The sequence below is a fragment of the Cajanus cajan genome, chromosome 10 (genome assembly GCF_000230855.2).
Source record: "Cajanus cajan strain Asha chromosome 10, NIPB_CcT2T_4, whole genome shotgun sequence".
NCBI lineage: Eukaryota > Viridiplantae > Streptophyta > Magnoliopsida > Fabales > Fabaceae > Cajanus > Cajanus cajan.
In genome coordinates this window covers 14744721-14762586 of record NC_138526.1, presented here as the reverse complement: position 1 = coordinate 14762586, position 17866 = coordinate 14744721, and the positions used below count along the sequence as shown (strand labels likewise).

The following is a 17866-nucleotide window of genomic DNA, read 5'->3' as shown; positions in this document are numbered from 1 at the left end:
TCTTCAAAACAAACTAAATAATTTAGAAATCAAATTACTTATTTGTTCCCATTATCTTGAATCTAGTTTATTCTAAATTAACATGATATATATATATATATATATATATATATATATATTGAAATTTATGAAAATAAGAATTCATCTTTTTTGGTACATGGTTCTTCATAACAAACTAAATAATTTAGAAATCAAATTATTTATTCATTCTCATTACCTTGAATCCAAATTATTCTAAATTAACATGATATATATATATATATATATATATATATATATATATATATATATATATTAAAATTTATGAAAACAAGAATAGTTTAATTATCAGTTTATTACTGTTCAATTTTATTAAAATATAATTACATTCCAATAGTTCAATTGATGAAAAGGAGACCAAATAATGGAAAATAATATTACAGTACAATATCCATCTCTATAATTTAATTTTTAAGACTATTAATTAATTAATTAAATTAAATTATTTATAAATGGATGATATTAATAAATAACAAATTATTTAATATAAAATAATAAAATAATTTTTAAGCATAATCTACTTGAAATTTTAATTGTCAGTTTTAATTAAAAATTGTGCATGTTAAATTAATAATTAACATAATTAACAGGTATATATTTGTATTTACCAATTTAATAAATCATCTTTTTTGTTACATGATTCTTCATAACAAACTAAATAATTTAGAAATAAAATTACTTATTCGTTCTCATTACCTTGAATCCAGATTATTCTAAATTAACATGATATATATATATACATATATATATATATATATTGAAATTTATGAAAATAAGAATAGTTTAATTATAAATTTATTACTGTTCAATTTTATTAAAATATAATTACATTCCATTAGTTCAATGGATGAAAGTAACATCTTATATAAAATATTAATAATGTGAGAATAGATGTTATAATTAATTGAAATTCAAATTGTGATAGATGCACATTATTATTTTTTCTATCTAAACGGAAACAATGTTTAACTTTGCAAAATGTGAAAACAAATTGAATGTTATTATGCAGATCAACCGAAATGAAATCTTAATTGTTAAAATATCGGTTATAAAAATAATAAATAATATTCAATTATTATTTATTAAAATTAATGACATAATAAGTAAAAAGAGGGGAATGTATAATTATTATATGAAGGTAATTTAGAATAACACATCAACAATTTTGTTGAGATAATAGCATGTTAGAGATAAGTGTTAATGTGATATAAAGTAGTTTAACTTTTATTTTATAAATAGATAAATTAGGATTGATAAAAAAAAAAAAATCACAAATAGAAGCCACATGATTAAAGTGGAGCATCATGATAATCAGATACAAAAGCTGCTATTATTTTGACCGAATTGAGGAACGAAATGCGGTTGTTTGGTAGAGACATTGAACGAGGTGGTATGGCATCTGGGTCAACCAAAAAATAAATTGTATCACAACTCAATATGCCCAACTGGCTCATTTTTAAAGTGAAAATCATATATTTGACTTTGACTTTTACACACGGTTGTGAGAACAATTTTTTTGAGAAATTATGGAAATGGAACTAATAATTTCTCCGACAACTCCTCGCGTCTTCTATCAGCAAATTATGGAAATGGACCTAATAATTTCTCCTCAAAAAGTTGTTGTTTTCAACAGTAATTTGTAAACTCATTCTTAACTTAAGCATAGCAATATGGTGCATGTATTTTGTAACCAACAAGTTTGGTTCTAACATGGCTAAGATGCTGTGTGGAGGAGCTTCATGTTCTTCTGCTTTTGGCCGTGGGTGGACATATGATGTGTTCTTGAGTTTCAGAGGTGAAGACACAAGGAGAAGCTTCACAGGGTCTCTGTATCATGGTTTGCGCCAAAGGGGTATCAATGTTTTCATAGATGATGAGAAGCTTAGGAGAGGGGAAGAGATATCCCCTGCTCTTGTTGGAGCCATTGAGGGGTCTAGGATTGCCATCATTGTGTTCTCTCACAACTATGCATCCTCCACTTGGTGTCTTGATGAACTTGCAAAGATCCTTGAGTGTTACAGAACAAGGGGGCAACTTGTTTGGCCGGTCTTCTTCCACGTGGACCCTTCTGTGGTGCGCCATCAGAGAGGAAGCTTTGGGACTGCAATGGCTAAGCATGGAGACAGATTCAAGGGTGATGTAGAAAAGTTGCAAAAGTGGAAGAGGGCCTTGTTTGAGGCTGCCAATTTGTCAGGTTGGACCTTAGAAAATGGGTATGTAAATAATCCTATTGACATGTTTTCTTTAACAGTTCGTACTTTTATTCATGAATTTGTTCTTACTTCTTAGTTATGTCATTCATGGTGGATTTATAAGGTTCAGTAATTCATCTGGTCTCTCTAGTTGAACAAATTTTACCTTTTAGTACTTATACTTAAAAATGTTTGTTTTGATTTCTATACAAGTACTTTCAGTTCCCTTTTGAACTCTATAACCTCGAGACTGTGATTTATTGTAGTTACTCCTGCAGAGCAGACAGGTCGGATTCTAACCGAGTGCAACCATGTAGATGGGTTGGATCGGATTCTGACCGGGACGGTACACTTGCCTTCCAGCCTTGAGCCTATAAGGCGAAAAGGCTTGTAGCTTGGTAACCTAGTCAGGTATTAGCCGAGCAGAAGGTCAAGTCGGATTTTTACCTAAACGGTACACTAGTCGAATTTTTACCTAGACGGTACACTTGCCTTCCAGCCCTGAGTCTATAAGGCGAGAGGGCTTCTGGCTTGGCTCTTACGAACCATATCAGAAATAAGTAGAGTCAAAGCGGATTCCGGCCGAGTTGAGAACAAGTCGCCCAAAATCCGATCTAACTCTCCCGACTAATAACACCAAAAATTTTAACCAAGTTTGGAGCACTTTTTGAAAACATTTAGTCGTCCAAGTACCAAATACGAAACCTTCTAGTCGTTCGAATACCGATTAGGTAACACCAAAGATTTATTTATCTAACAAGAATATGAAAATATCTAGTCGTCCAAATACAGAGTTAAATTTAAAACACAGGTGAAAATCACTAGTCGTCCAAATACCGACCATATCTAGTCGTTCAAATACCAACTAGTGACTCCAAATTTTTCACCAAGTTTTACAACAGTTGAAAAATAACTAATCGCCCGAATACCGACCATATCTAGTCGTTAAAATACCGACTGGTAACATCAGAAACTGAACTAAGTAAGGAACTTGTGGTACCTCTGAAGTAGGAAAGATATGAGAATCATCTTATGAGAATCATCTTGTGAGAATCACTCTGAATGTATTGATTGAACTACCAGTTCCGATACACCACCCTAATCATGTGAGGGGGCCAAGATTGATGTTTAGCTTGATCTTGTGGAAACTGAAGCGAATTGCGAGTCTCCGCCTGTGGATTGAGATGATTTGCAATCGGTGGTCGATCAGTATTTTCAAATTAGGAGTACTTCTAAAGCAGTTCATGTTATAGAAACTTTGAGCCGTAGTCGTGGTAATTTGAACCTACAATTAAGCCCTGATTCGTTGTTGTCACTGATTCATTTGAACTACCCGTTCTGGGTTATTTATACTCGCCAAGTCGGAATCTAACCGATCAAGGTCGAGTTTTTTCACAAAACGAGTTATTTATACTCGCCCAGCCGGACTGTTGCCGACAATCACGAGTACTCGCCAAGTCGGAATCTAACCGATCAAGGTCGAGTTTTTTCACAAAACGAGTTATTTATACTCGCCCAGCCGGACTGTTGCCGACAATCACGAGTACTCGCCAAGTCGGAATCTAACCGATCAAGGTCGAGTTTTTTCACAAAACGAGTTATTTATACTCGCCCAGCCGGACTGTTGCCGACAATCACGAGTACTCGCCACGTCGGAATCTAACCGATCAAGGTCGAGTTTTTTCACAAAACGAGTTATTTATACTCGCCCAGCCGGACTGTTGCCGACAATCACGAGTACTCGCCAAGTCGGAATCTAACCGATCAAGGTCGAGTTTTTTCACAAAACGAGTTATTTATACTCGCCCAGCCGGACTGTTGCCGACAATCACGAGTACTCGCCACGTCGGAATCTAACCGATCAAGGTCGAGTTTTTTCACAAAACGAGTTATTTATACTCGCCCAGCCGGACTGTTGCCGACAATCACGAGTACTCGCCAAGTCGGAATCTAACCGATCAAGGTCGAGTTTTTTCACAAAACGAGTTATTTATACTCGCCCAGCCGGACTGTTGCCGACAATCACGAGTACTCGCCAAGTCGGAATCTAACCGATCAAGGTCGAGTTTTTTCACAAAACGAGTTATTTATACTCGCCCAGCCGGACTGTTGCCGACAATCACGAGTTCTTCGAGTTATTTATACTCGCCCAGCCAGACTTTTGCCGACAATCACGAGTTTGCCTACAAGTCAGAATCAATTTGAAAATAATTTGAAAATAATTATTTTTATTATTTGATGTTACCTCTTTAAAAAACCTTTGTAGCATAAAACCCTCACAGCAGACTCCCATGCTTCCTCCACGAATTAACATCTGGGCACGAAAGTCCATTAGATGTTGACTAGGATCCTGTTTCCCGTCAAACGGTTCCAACTGCTGATACGAAGCTGTTCTTTGACAAACCGGACCTTAGATTGACGATCCGAACGGTCAGAATGAAGAACCTCACTTCCCGAACCTATAGTCCAAAAATCAGCGCGATCCAACGGTGAACGACTTCACACCGATTAAAACACAGTACCAGTCCTGTTTTGCGCTAGAACACTTTCACCTACCGATACGAAGCTGTTTTCTCCCAAACCAGGCCTCCGGTTAATAATCGGAACGGTCAGAATGAAGAACCACACTTCTGGAACCTACAGTCCAAAAATCAGCGCGATCCAACGGTGAACGACTTCACACCGATTAAAACACAGTACCAGTCCTGTTTTGCGCTAGAACACTTTCACCTACCGATACGAAGCTGTTTTCTCCCAAACCAGGCCTCCGGTTAATAATCCGAACGGTCAGAATGAAGAACCACACTTCTGGAACCTATAGTCTAAAAATCAGCGTGATCCAACGGTGAACGACTTCACACCGATTAAAACACAGTACCCACTCTGTTTTTGTGCGGGAAACTTCCCCTCCTTCTCTCTCTCAGGGTCGCTCTCCTCTCTCAAGCCATTGATCAACGCCATCATCTCCTCCATGGTAGGGTGTTGTGGGTCGTGGTTGGATGTGCCGCCTCTCGCCATAGTAGAGTGTAGGTTTTTTCCTGTGACTTGGGGCGTAGGAAGAGTTTTACCGTAACCCCACGGTGGGCGCCAAAATGTTCCGGTCACGGGATGCGCTAGGGTTTTTCCTAGATCAAGCCGCAAAGCCAGAGCATTCGAAAAGTGTAATCTGCCCTCTCATCTCTAGGGTTTTGGGTTTTATGGTACGTCGTTCATGGGCTACTTGGGCCCCGAGGATCAAGGGATTTCCTTAACCGTTAATATTTGGAGAATATCTTGTCATTAAAGATGGGATTTTATCCCTGATATCGGAACAGTATCTATGTGGGAGAGTTAGATCGGATTTTGGGCGAGTTATTCCTGCAGAGCAGACAGGTCGGATTCTAACCGAGTGCACCCATGTAGATGGGTTGGATCGGATTCTGACCGGGACGGTACACTTGCCTTCCAGCCTTGAGCCTATAAGGCGAAAAGGCTTGTAGCTTGGTAACCTAGTCAGGTATTAGCCGAGCAGAAGGTCAAGTCGGATTTTTACCTAAACGGTACACTAGTCGGATTTTTACCTAGACAGGTCACGGGATGCGCTAGGGTTTTTCCTAGATCAAGCCGCAAAGCCAGAGCATTCGAAAAGTGTAATCTGCCCTCTCATCTCTAGGGTTTTGGGTTTTATGGTACGTCGTTCATGGGCTACTTGGGCCCCGAGGATCAAGGGATTTCCTTAACCGTTAATATTTGGAGAATATCTTGTCATTAAAGATGGGATTTTATCCCTGATATCGGAACAGTATCTATGTGGGAGAGTTAGATCGGATTTTGGGCGAGTTACTCCTGCAGAGCAGACAGGTCGGATTCTAACCGAGTGCACCCATGTAGATGGGTTGGATCGGATTCTGACCGGGACGGTACACTTGCCTTCCAGCCTTGAGCCTATAAGGCGAAAAGGCTTGTAGCTTGGTAACCTAGTCAGGTATTAGCCGAGCAGAAGGTCAAGTCGGATTTTTACCTAAACGGTACACTAGTCGGATTTTTACCTAGACGGTACACTTGCCTTCCAGCCCTGAGTCTATAAGGCGAGAGGGCTTCTGGCTTGGCTCTTACGAACCATATCAGAAATAAGTAGAGTCAAAGCGGATTCCGGCCGAGTTGAGAACAAGTCGCCCAAAATCCGATCTAACTCTCCCGACTAATAACACCAAAAATTTTAACCAAGTTTGGAGCACTTTTTGAAAACATTTAGTCGTCCAAGTACCAAATACGAAACCTTCTAGTCGTTCGAATACCGATTAGGTAACACCAAAGATTTATTTATCTAACAAGAATATGAAAATATCTAGTCGTCCAAATACCGACTAGTAGCGCCAAAAATTTACTTAAATTTAAAGCACAGGTGAAAATCACTAGTCGTCCAAATACCGACCATATCTAGTCGTTCAAATACCGACTAGTGACTCCAAAAATTTACTTAAATTTAAAACACAGGTGAAAATCACTAGTCGTCCAAATACCGACCATATCTAGTCGTTCAAATACCAACTAGTGACTCCAAATTTTTCACCAAGTTTTACAACAGTTGAAAAATAACTAATCGCTCGAATACCGACCATATCTAGTCGTTAAAATACCGACTGGTAACATCAGAAACTGAACTAAGTAAGGAACTTGTGGTACCTCTGAAGTAGGAAAGATATGAGAATCATCTTATGAGAATCATCTTGTGAGAATCACTCTGAATGTATTGATTGAACTACCAGTTCCGATATACCACCCTAATCATGTGAGGGGGCCAAGATTGATGTTTAGCTTGATCTTGTGGAAACTGAAGCGAATTGCGAGTCTCCGCCTGTGGATTGAGATGATTTGCAATCGGTGGTCGATCAGTATTTTCAAATTAGGAGTACTTCTAAAGCAGTTCATGTTATAGAAACTTTGAGCCGTAGTCGTGGTAATTTGAACCTACAATTAAGCCCTGATTCGTTGTTGTCACTGATTCATTTGAACTACCCGTTCTGGGTTATTTATACTCGCCAAGTCGGAATCTAACCGATCAAGGTCGAGTTTTTTCACAAAACGAGTTATTTATACTCGCCCAGCCGGACTGTTGCCGACAATCACGAGTACTCGCCAAGTCGGAATCTAACCGATCAAGGTCGAGTTTTTTCACAAAACGAGTTATTTATACTCGCCCAGCCGGACTGTTGCCGACAATCACGAGTACTCGCCACGTCGGAATCTAACCGATCAAGGTCGAGTTTTTTCACAAAACGAGTTATTTATACTCGCCCAGCCGGACTGTTGCCGACAATCACGAGTACTCGCCAAGTCGGAATCTAACCGATCAAGGTCGAGTTTTTTCACAAAACGAGTTATTTATACTCGCCCAGCCGGACTGTTGCCGACAATCACGAGTACTCGCCAAGTCGGAATCTAACCGATCAAGGTCGATTTTTTTCACAAAACGAGTTATTTATACTCGCCCAGCCGGACTGTTGCCGACAATCACGAGTTCTTCGAGTTATTTATACTCGCCCAGCCAGACTTTTGCCGACAATCACGAGTTTGCCTACAAGTCAGAATCAATTTGAAAATAATTTGAAAATAATGATTTTTATTATTTGATGTTACCTCTTTAAAAAACCTTTGTAGCATAAAACCCTCACAGCAGACTCCCATTCTTCCTCCACGAATTAACATCTGGGCACGAAAGTCCATTAGATGTTGACTAGGATCCTGTTTCCCGTCAAACGGTTCCAACTGCTGATACGAAGCTGTTCTTTGACAAACCGGACCTTAGATTGACGATCCGAACGGTCAGAATGAAGAACCTCACTTCCCGAACCTATAGTCCAAAAATCAGCGCGATCCAACGGTGAACGACTTCACACCGATTAAAACACAGTACCAGTCCTGTTTTGCGCTAGAACACTTTCACCTACCGATACGAAGCTGTTTTCTCCCAAACCAGGCCTCCGGTTAATAATCTGAACGGTCAGAATGAAGAACCACACTTCTGGAACCTACAGTCCAAAAATCAGCGCGATCCAACGGTGAACGACTTCACACCGATTAAAACACAGTACCAGTCCTGTTTTGCGCTAGAACACTTTCACCTACCGATACGAAGCTGTTTTCTCCCAAACCAGGCCTCCAGTTAATAATCCGAACGGTCAGAATGAAGAACCACACTTCTGGAACCTATAGTCCAAATATCAGCGCGATCCAACGGTGAACGACTTCACACCGATTAAAACACAGTACCCACTCTGTTTTTGTGCGGGAAACTTCCTCTCCTTCTCTCTCTCAGGGTCGCTCTCCTCTCTCAAGCCATTGATCAACGCCATCATCTCCTCCATGGTAGGGTGTTGTGGGTCGTGGTTGGATGTGCCGCCTCTCGCCATAGTAGAGTGTAGGTTTTTTCCTGTGACTTGGGGCGTAGGAAGAGTTTTACCGTAACCCCACGGTGGGCGCCAAAATGTTCCGGTCACGGGATGCGCTAGGGTTTTTCCTAGATCAAGCCGCAAAGCCAGAGCATTCGAAAAGTGTAATCTGCCCTCTCATCTCTAGGGTTTTGGGTTTTATGGTACGTCGTTCATGGGCTACTTGGGCCCCGAGGATCAAGGGATTTCCTTAACCGTTAATATTTGGAGAATATCTTGTCATTAAAGATGGGATTTTATCCCTGATATCGGAACAGTATCTATGTGGGAGAGTTAGATCGGATTTTGGGCGACTTGTTCTCAACTCGGCCGGAATCCGCTTTGACTCTACTTATTTCTGATATGGTTCGTAAGAGCCAAGCCAGAAGCCCTCTCGCCTTATAGACTCAGGGCTGGAAGGCAAGTGTACCGTCTAGGTAAAAATCCGACTAGTGTACCGTTTAGGTAAAAATCCGACTTGACCTTCTGCTCGGCTAATACCTGACTAGGTTACCAAGCTACAAGCCTTTTCGCCTTATAGGCTCAAGGCTGGAAGGCAAGTGTACCGTCCCGGTCAGAATCCGATCCAACCCATCTACATGGGTGCACTCGGTTAGAATCCGACCTGTCTGCTCTGCAGGAGTAACTCGCCCAAAATCCGATCTAACTCTCCCACATAGATACTGTTCCGATATCAGGGATAAAATCCCATCTTTAATGACAAGATATTCTCCAAATATTAACGGTTAAGGAAATCCCTTGATCCTCGGGGCCCAAGTAGCCCATGAACGACGTACCATAAAACCCAAAACCCTAGAGATGAGAGGGCAGATTACACTTTTCGAATGCTCTGGCTTTGCGGCTTGATCTAGGAAAAACCCTAGCGCATCCCGTGACCGGAACAATTGTCAATGAAAATTAGTTAATGAAGAGCATTTAAAAGGAACTGAAGCCGTAAAATAAAAGAAAGAAGAAAGAGTTGACGAGGAGAAAGCAAAAAAAGAAACAAAGGGGGAGGAAGAAAGGGGAAACATGTAGATAGAAACTAAAGCATAATAAATATGCTCATAAAGGGACTAAAGCTAGTGGTTTTTAAATGTAGGAACTGAAATATAAAGATTGTGCAAATGTATATAGGGACCAAAATGTACAAATAGTACAAGTATATGAACTTATAGGTAACTGCAACCATGATTACAACTGTGAAATAAGCATTAAATACACATTATTAAATACTTCTAATTACTAAAGACATTCAGAATTGAATAATTTTTGTGTTTGATATAATAGATACATCTTTTTATTCACTAAAATCTTTCTACTTTTGTTTCTTTAAATTGTGTTCTAAGAGTACTCATTACCATTTTGCATATTAGCAGACTAAGATGATTTAATACAGGAAAGTGAATGGTTGTAGTTTGTAGTTATGGAGAACTTGTTACTCGGCAGGTATGAATTTGAGCTTATCCAAGAGATCATTGAGGAGGCCTCTAGAAAATTGAATCACACCATTTTGCATATTGCTGAATACCCAGTTGGAATAGAGACTCGCATATCAGAAGTGGAGTCACTTTTGCATATTGAACCTGGTGAAGATATTCGTGTCATTGGAATATATGGACTCGGAGGCATAGGCAAAACAACAACAGTGAGGGCCTTATACAACTTGATTGCTGGCCAGTTTGAGGCTACAAGTTTCCTTGCTGACATAAGAGAAAGTTCAAATCAAAGACAAGGCTTAGTGCAACTTCAAGAAGCACTTCTTTATGATACAGTCGGAGACAAGAACATAAAGCTGGGAAGTATTTATAAAGGAATCCCTATTATAAAGAAAAGGCTATGTTGCAAAAGAGTACTTTTGATTCTTGATGATGTTGACAAGTTGGAACAGCTTCAAGCACTAGCAGGAGGACGCGATTGGTTTGGTTTCGGAAGTGTGATCATTATAACAACAAGAGATAAGCACTTGCTAGCTGCTCATCAGGTTGAGAAAACATATGAAGTAAAGAAATTAAACCATGATGAAGCTTTTGAACTGTTCACTTGGAGTGCCTTCAAAAGGAAGGCACCTGATGCAGGCTATTTGGAGATTTCTAACCGTGTGGTGCTCTATGCTGAGGGGCTTCCATTGGCCTTGAAAGTAATGGGTTCTAATTTGTTTGGTAAAACAGTGGAAGAGTGGAAATCTGCACTAGGAAAGTATGAAAAGATTCCCAACAAAGAGGTTCAGAATGTACTTAGAGTAACCTATGATAATCTAGAGGAGAATGAGAAGGAAATTTTCCTTGATATAGCATGTTTTTTCAAAGGGGAGACAATTGAATATGTAGAAAAGACGCTGCAAGCTTGCGGTTTCTATCCAAAGTTTGGCATTAGTGTACTTATTGATAGATCTCTTGTTAGTATTGATGAATACAACAGATTGAAAATGCATGATCTGATACAAGACATGGGTAGGGAAATTGTTAGAGAAGTTTCACCATTAGAGCCTGGTAAGAGGAGTAGACTGTGGTACCATGAAGATGTTTTTGAAGTACTCTCTGAAAAAACGGTAAGAGCCATTAGTAGGTTAGTTTATCATTTTGTTTGACAAAGTGGTTTGAGTTTAGTAAGATTGCCTTGTGTAAAGCTTTTACTCTATCAATTGTTTAGATACAAATAAGGTCTTACATCGATAAAATATGAGAAGAAATAATCTTATAAAACACACACATATTTCAATGATGGAGAAGTCCTTTGGTTGATAACCAAAAGAAAAATCGTGAGAACTTAAGCTTAAAGTGGACAATATCTCATCATTGTGGAGTTGTGTGTGAAATAATTTTATAAAAAAATAACAAATTATAATATCCTCTCAAACAAGTCATCAAAAATAAAATGACTCCAACTATGGACTCTGGTATCAGAGCCATATGTTGGATTTGGTGACAACCAATAAGTTATAACCTTTTATTGGGATACAAATAAGGTTCCATATTGATAAAATAACCCTCACACAAATACCATAAAATAACCCCAGTATTAATTATTCAAAAAATATTTTTTGTATGACTTTTAAGGTAATTATTATTACACTTAATAAACTTATCACATATGACAGTGTGTGATCGGATGACAGCGTAAAAGACTTTTGTTTGACCGTGTATGTATTATTCATTCACATTCTTATTATTTTGTTTGACAAAGTGATTAGTAAAACTTTACAACATAACTGTTACATACATGAACCAAAATCTAACTTTATGTAGTTTTGTGTGGTTTGGTTTAAAAGGGGACTTACAGAATTCAAGGCATGATGGTGGACCTCCCTGATCAATATATGGTACACTTGAAAGATGATTCCTTCAAAAAGATGAAAAATCTTAAAATTCTTATAGTTCGAAATGGACAATTTTTTGGAAGCCCCCAACATCTTCCAAACAATTTAAGGTTGCTTGACTGGATGGAATATCCTTCATCATCTTTACCATCTAATTTTCAACCAAAGAAACTTGTTGTACTCAACTTGTCACGCAGTCGTTTTACAATGCAAGAGCCATTCAAGGTAAGGTTTCATTTTATCATTTTAGTATTTCTTTGTTTCATTCTTCACATAACTTGCAATTATGCATGCTAATCTAGTTTATGCTTTGCAGTATTTTGATTCGTTGACTTCTATGGACTTGAGTTACTGTGAATTGTTGACAAAACTTCCTGACGTATCCAGAGTCCCAAATTTAACAGAACTAAATCTTGATTATTGTACAAATTTAGAAGAGGTTCATGACTCTGTTGGATTCCTTGACAAACTTGTTGAGTTGAGAGCTTATGGATGCACCAAGCTTAAGGTTTTTCCAAGTGCCATCAGGTTGACATCACTGAGAAATCTTTTCCTTAATTGGTGCTCAAGCCTTCAAAATTTCCCAGCTATTTTGGGGAAAATGGATAACCTCATATCCATTTCTCTAGACAGCAGTGGTATAGAAGAATTGCCTCCTTCCATTGGAAGTCTTGTTGGACTTCAAGAACTTAGCATGACATCTTGCTTAAGCCTCAAGGAACTGCCTGACAACATTGATATGTTGCAAAATCTTAGAAACCTTGATATTGAAGGCTGTCCACAACTTCGAAGTTTTCTAGCAAAGTTGAGAGACATGGGAGACTCTACCCCTACCTTTGGTAACATTCAGTCACTGAATCTAGAAAACTGTGGCCTCATAGATGAAGATCTTCCAATAATTTTCTATTGCTTCCCAAATATGGCATCATTAGTCCTTTCAGCAAATAATTTTGTAGCTCTTCCAAGCTGCATACAAGAATTTGCTTTCATGGAATTACTTCACTTGGACAACTGCAAAAAACTCCAAGAAATTCGGGGTATTCCTCCTAACTCACAGTACATTAATGCTAGAAATTGCACATCATTGACTTCAGAGTCATCAAACTTATTACTGAGCCAGGTTTGCCCTTTTTTCTTAAATCTTCCGAGACTTCTTTAAGTCACCACCCATTTTAATTTGATTTTCCTTTTGTAGGAGACTTTTGACGCATGTGAATTACAAGTTATGGTGCCTGGAACAAGGGTTCCAGAATGGTTTGCTCACATCACCAAAGGTGAATATGTGACATTTTGGGTACGTGAAAAGTTTCCAGAAATTATCTTTTGCTTTGCTCTTGCGGTAGAGAGTGAAATGAAGGAAAGTTTCAATTGCGAAATCCGGTTTTATATAAATGGTGATGAAGTTTATGAATTGGAAATACCAAGGTGCTTTTCAGATATGATGACAGATCATTTGTGGCTGTATGACTTAAGAACTAATCCATCCATCCAGTGGCATAGTCTTGATTTATATCTAATGAATGACTGGAATCAGATTGAGATTTCATGTGAGAAGATAAGTGGAGCATCAAATGTGACTGTGAGTTGGTGTGGAGTTCATGTGTGTAAGCAAGAAGCTAACATGAAGGATATTTTATTTACAGATCCTAATCTAGATTTAGATCCAAGCAGACACGCTGAGAATATTGGTACAGATTTGGATACAAACAGTGAAGAAAGCACAAAGTCAATTGAAGATTCCCAATTTTTCATGAGAGTAGATGATAACTGCTACAATTTGAATAACTTGGAAGGTTGTGTGACACCGGATAGGCAAGTGAAGGAGTGGTGGAAAATAAGTGAAGACACAGAAAGTAATGTATCTGCATGCCACCCTGACATGGATCAGAGCCAAGAAAAGAATTTATTGCATGAAAAACCATTGGATGGTGTTATTAAAGATTCAATTGCTTCATTGTATCTTGGAGACAATGCTAGTGTCAAAGGTAAGCCTGATTTTTATATGGATATGCATTATTCCATGCCCCAATATTCATGCTATCTTCATATCATGTATCCATGTATTTAGCTAGTTTGTTGATCCAGATCCATTTTAATATTCCAATCAATTGTCAAGGCATGCAATGCATAATTTGCTCGAACTAGGGTTTGTTTTACTTTTTCAAGCCAGTGACAAAAGAATACACTGTCGATAATCCGAAAACAAATTTATAGTACCAACTTGTTCGTATGTAGGAGACAGATTATATTGCTTCAACTACATAAGCAAATTGAAAAAACTATGATTTTTTTTTAGTAAGAACCAATCCTTTATTATGAATTTATAATGTATTATGATGCTTTAGAAACTTGAATTTTCTTTCTGCATATTTTACTAGTTGCTGCAGATATTATAACATCTATTTCAACTATCATTGGTCCACCAATAAGTTCACACACAGTATTACTTTTTTCTCACCAACTCCTTTAAATTTCTATTTTTGTAGCTTCTAAATCAAACATACTGGCTGCTGATCATCCAGTGAAAACTCAACCACAATCCCAGGTCACAAGTTTTAGACTGATACCAAATGTTCATGCACCAAGGGCTACTGTATCCTTGGACAAAGTTACTAGAGGGGAGCCACCTCAAAATACCAACTCCACCATGGTGCTGCCAACAACCCTTGACTTGAGAAATCAAACCAATTTGATTATAAATGATACAGACATGGAAGCATTTTATGCTGTTCTGGAGGCTGAAACCTCTATGGTTTCACTTAGCAATGACTCTAGAATTTTTTCTGAATTGACCAACAAAATGCCAAGTGAAGAGACCAAGAAAGCATTGAAGACACTCCAGGACTTCGTCACCAAAGACTTTTTAGTCTTGTTGGGCCCTAGTGAGTACAGAACCATGAAAGATACCTTAGACTACCTCACCAATTTACCAGCAGAAGATGGCATATCAGTGGAAATGAGATCATTGATAATACAAGTTTCAAGACAGTTCACTCATTGGAGTTGGGATTACACATGTGAAAGCAAGAAAATAGAATCTAACACAGCCAAGTTGTTGAAAGCTGATGAACTAGAAGAGGGTCTTGAAGCTAATAAGAGCCACTTCAAGGAAGTCATGTGCTTAGAAAATGAGTTGTGCAGTGAATTGGCCTATTTGGAGGAAAGAAAGAAGGAGCTAGAAGAGCAAATAAATGCTGTTAAAGCTAACATATCTGCTTCACAAGCAGCTAGGAACATGGCTACTCAAAGAAAGAGAGAAATCTTTGGGGAAGCAAAAATTCTAAAAGCTCAAAGAGATGAGTTAAGGGAACAAGTGCCACACTTGAGAGATGAGCAGGAATTGGCAAAGCAAATTCAGGCAAATATCAGAGATGAATGGTCAAAGCTTGGAGAAAAATTTAACATCAGCTTAAGGCACGAAGAGTTTGATTGATTTCTGGCTTTCAAGTCATAGATGAGTGAACTAATATTCTAATGACTTAGTAGCACACTTTCATACCATTACTGCAATTTTCTTTTTAAACTGTAGCTTTATTTAACAAAACCAGTTATTTTCTGTTAATATTTATGGTTATCGTATTTTTTTTATAAAAAATAGTATATAGATAGACAGATATAAGATTATAAACAAATTCAACAAAATATAGAAACAGATAACTAGAAGTGACGAAATGTGCTTTGCCTATGGACCTTAATAGTTAATAATATTATCTTGCTTTGTCATATACTATTTATTATTTATTTATTTTCTTAATTATTCTTTTTTTTTTAACATATTGATCCATTTAGTTTCCGTCAACTTTATATTTATTTTCTTTTATATGGCTCTTGACCATTTTGTCCTTTCAAGCTTTTAAATTTAATTTTACTTTATAATTATTTTGATTTTTAATTTTAAAATAAATGATAATAAGAAATATACTAATTTAATTTATAAAGTAGAAATTATCATATAATAATTTAGGTCTTAGAGTTTAGAAATTTTATATATACACACATACATGTTACGCGTCACTTTGTGTTTTAATCTTTAATTATTTGTGATTTTATTTTATGGATAAAATTTATTCATATGATACTCTCAACACAATTTGTGTCACTTAATATTCTATACATGTATTTATCTATATTTATGACTATTCATATTTATGTATGAATATAATAGTTTGAGGCCTCCTTCCTTATTAACATGCGTCAAATTCTCCTTCAATATATACTAGAAAGACACTCTTTTTTTTCCCTAATATAGGGATATTGTTTTCTGATATACCCCTCTTGGATTATATAAGATCTAATTGTTGAGATACAAATAAGTCCCACATTGATAAAATAAGATAAAAAATAACAATTTATATAGTACAAAGATACTTCAATAATTGAGAGACTTTTTAGGTAATGATCAAAAGCAAAACCGTGAGGGCTAAGGTCCAAAGCGGACAATATCTCATCATTGTTGAGTATGCTTGTGTAATAATCTCATAAAAATAACCATCATAGCGTATCCCTTCAGACAAACATCATAAAATAACCCATCACTAATATAATTTCAATTTAACCAGAGTGAATATAAATCATCGGATTTGGATGAAACTCAATCTCAAAAAAAACTCAACAACTTTCATTTTCTACATTTTCTTCTCTCTCCTTTCACACTAGTGCAGGTCTCTGCACCTTATGATCTATGACATGGATGCGGCAAAAGCATGACACCGTTTCCCTCAAAACGGTTTTTATCTTAAACTAGATAATTCATCCGTGCAATGCGATATAAAGCAAAACCGTGAGGGCTAAGGTCCAAAGCAGACAATATCTCATCATTGTTGAGTATGCTTGTGTAATAATCTCATAAAAATAACCATCATAACATATCCCTTCAGACAAACACCATAAAATAACCCATCACTAATATAGTTTCAATTTAACCAGAGTGAATATAAATCATCGGATTTGGATGAAACTCAATCTAAAAAAAAACTCAACAACTTTCATTTTCTGCATTTTCTTCTCTCTCCTTTCACACTAGTGCATTAGTCTCTGCACCTTATGATCTATGACATGGATGCGGCAAAAGCATGACACCGTTTCCCTCAAAACGGTTTTTATCTTAAACTAGATAATTCATCCGTGCAATGCGATATAGTTTTAAAATGTATAAATGTATAAGATATAGTTTTAAAATATTAAAAGTATTTTAAAAATTAGAATAAATTACGTTATCTTTTTCTAATAGATAAAAGTATTACACTACTATTTTCTCTCATGTTAAATCCTACAATGTAGCCTATTTAACTTAATATTATTAATGTAAATTACATTCTTCTCTCCTATGAGATATAAGTATTACATTATTCACCTTTCATATGTTAAAATATTTAATATACTACATTTATATCTCTTTGACATAAGAGTATTACATTATCACTCTCTTATGAGATGTAAGTATTACATTATCCACTTTTTAAGGATTAGGTAAGGTGAAACGATAAGAGAGAGAAAATTGTTGTTATGTGACATGTCAATGTCAATTCCTCTTCTCCATGCAATACCTTATTGAATCTTGCTCCTTGATCATTTCAACTTATTCAATTGGATATCCTATTAGAGTGAGACAATATGCTAGTGTACATACATAAATATAAAATTTTCACAAACTAATGTATGTCCACATAAGCATAAGATGATGCATGTCGGATGAAGTATGATAAGACGATGTACTATAGTAAGACAATGCATAAATTTTATTCTAAAAAAACATTTTAACATGATGTGATCTCTAATGAATTTAAAACATTCCTTAGCTAAAGCTTTAATAAAAATAACCAATCAGTGATTAGTGTTTATAAGTTTTATATCAAAAATATCTTTTTGGACATAATCATAAATGAAATAATATTTTATCTTAATAT

The 17866-nt window shown here is 36.9% G+C and overlaps 1 protein-coding gene across 1 annotated transcript; it reads left to right on the top strand.

Annotated features, from left to right (window-relative positions):
- The first annotated feature begins 1396 nt into the window (after positions 1-1396).
- On the top strand, positions 1397-15694 carry LOC109810288 (TMV resistance protein N). Its single transcript, XM_020373712.3, has 6 exons — positions 1397-2252; positions 10091-11192; positions 11913-12185; positions 12277-13080; positions 13156-13945; positions 14447-15694. Exons 1-6 carry the CDS (start codon positions 1717-1719, stop codon positions 15391-15393), a joined length of 4452 nt encoding a protein of 1483 aa, XP_020229301.2. The 5' UTR covers positions 1397-1716; the 3' UTR covers positions 15394-15694.
- The last annotated feature ends 2172 nt before the right edge of the window (positions 15695-17866 follow it).

Coding starts and splice junctions, on each gene's coding strand:
- LOC109810288 (XM_020373712.3), top strand. CDS start 1,717: ATGTATTTTGTAACCAACAAGTTTGGTTCTAACATGGCTAAGATGCTG. Junction 11,193..11,912: donor AAGTACTCTCTGAAAAAACG/GTAAGAGCCATT, acceptor TTGGTTTAAAAG/GGGACTTACAGAATTCAAGG. Junction 13,081..13,155: donor CAAACTTATTACTGAGCCAG/GTTTGCCCTTTT, acceptor TTCCTTTTGTAG/GAGACTTTTGACGCATGTGA.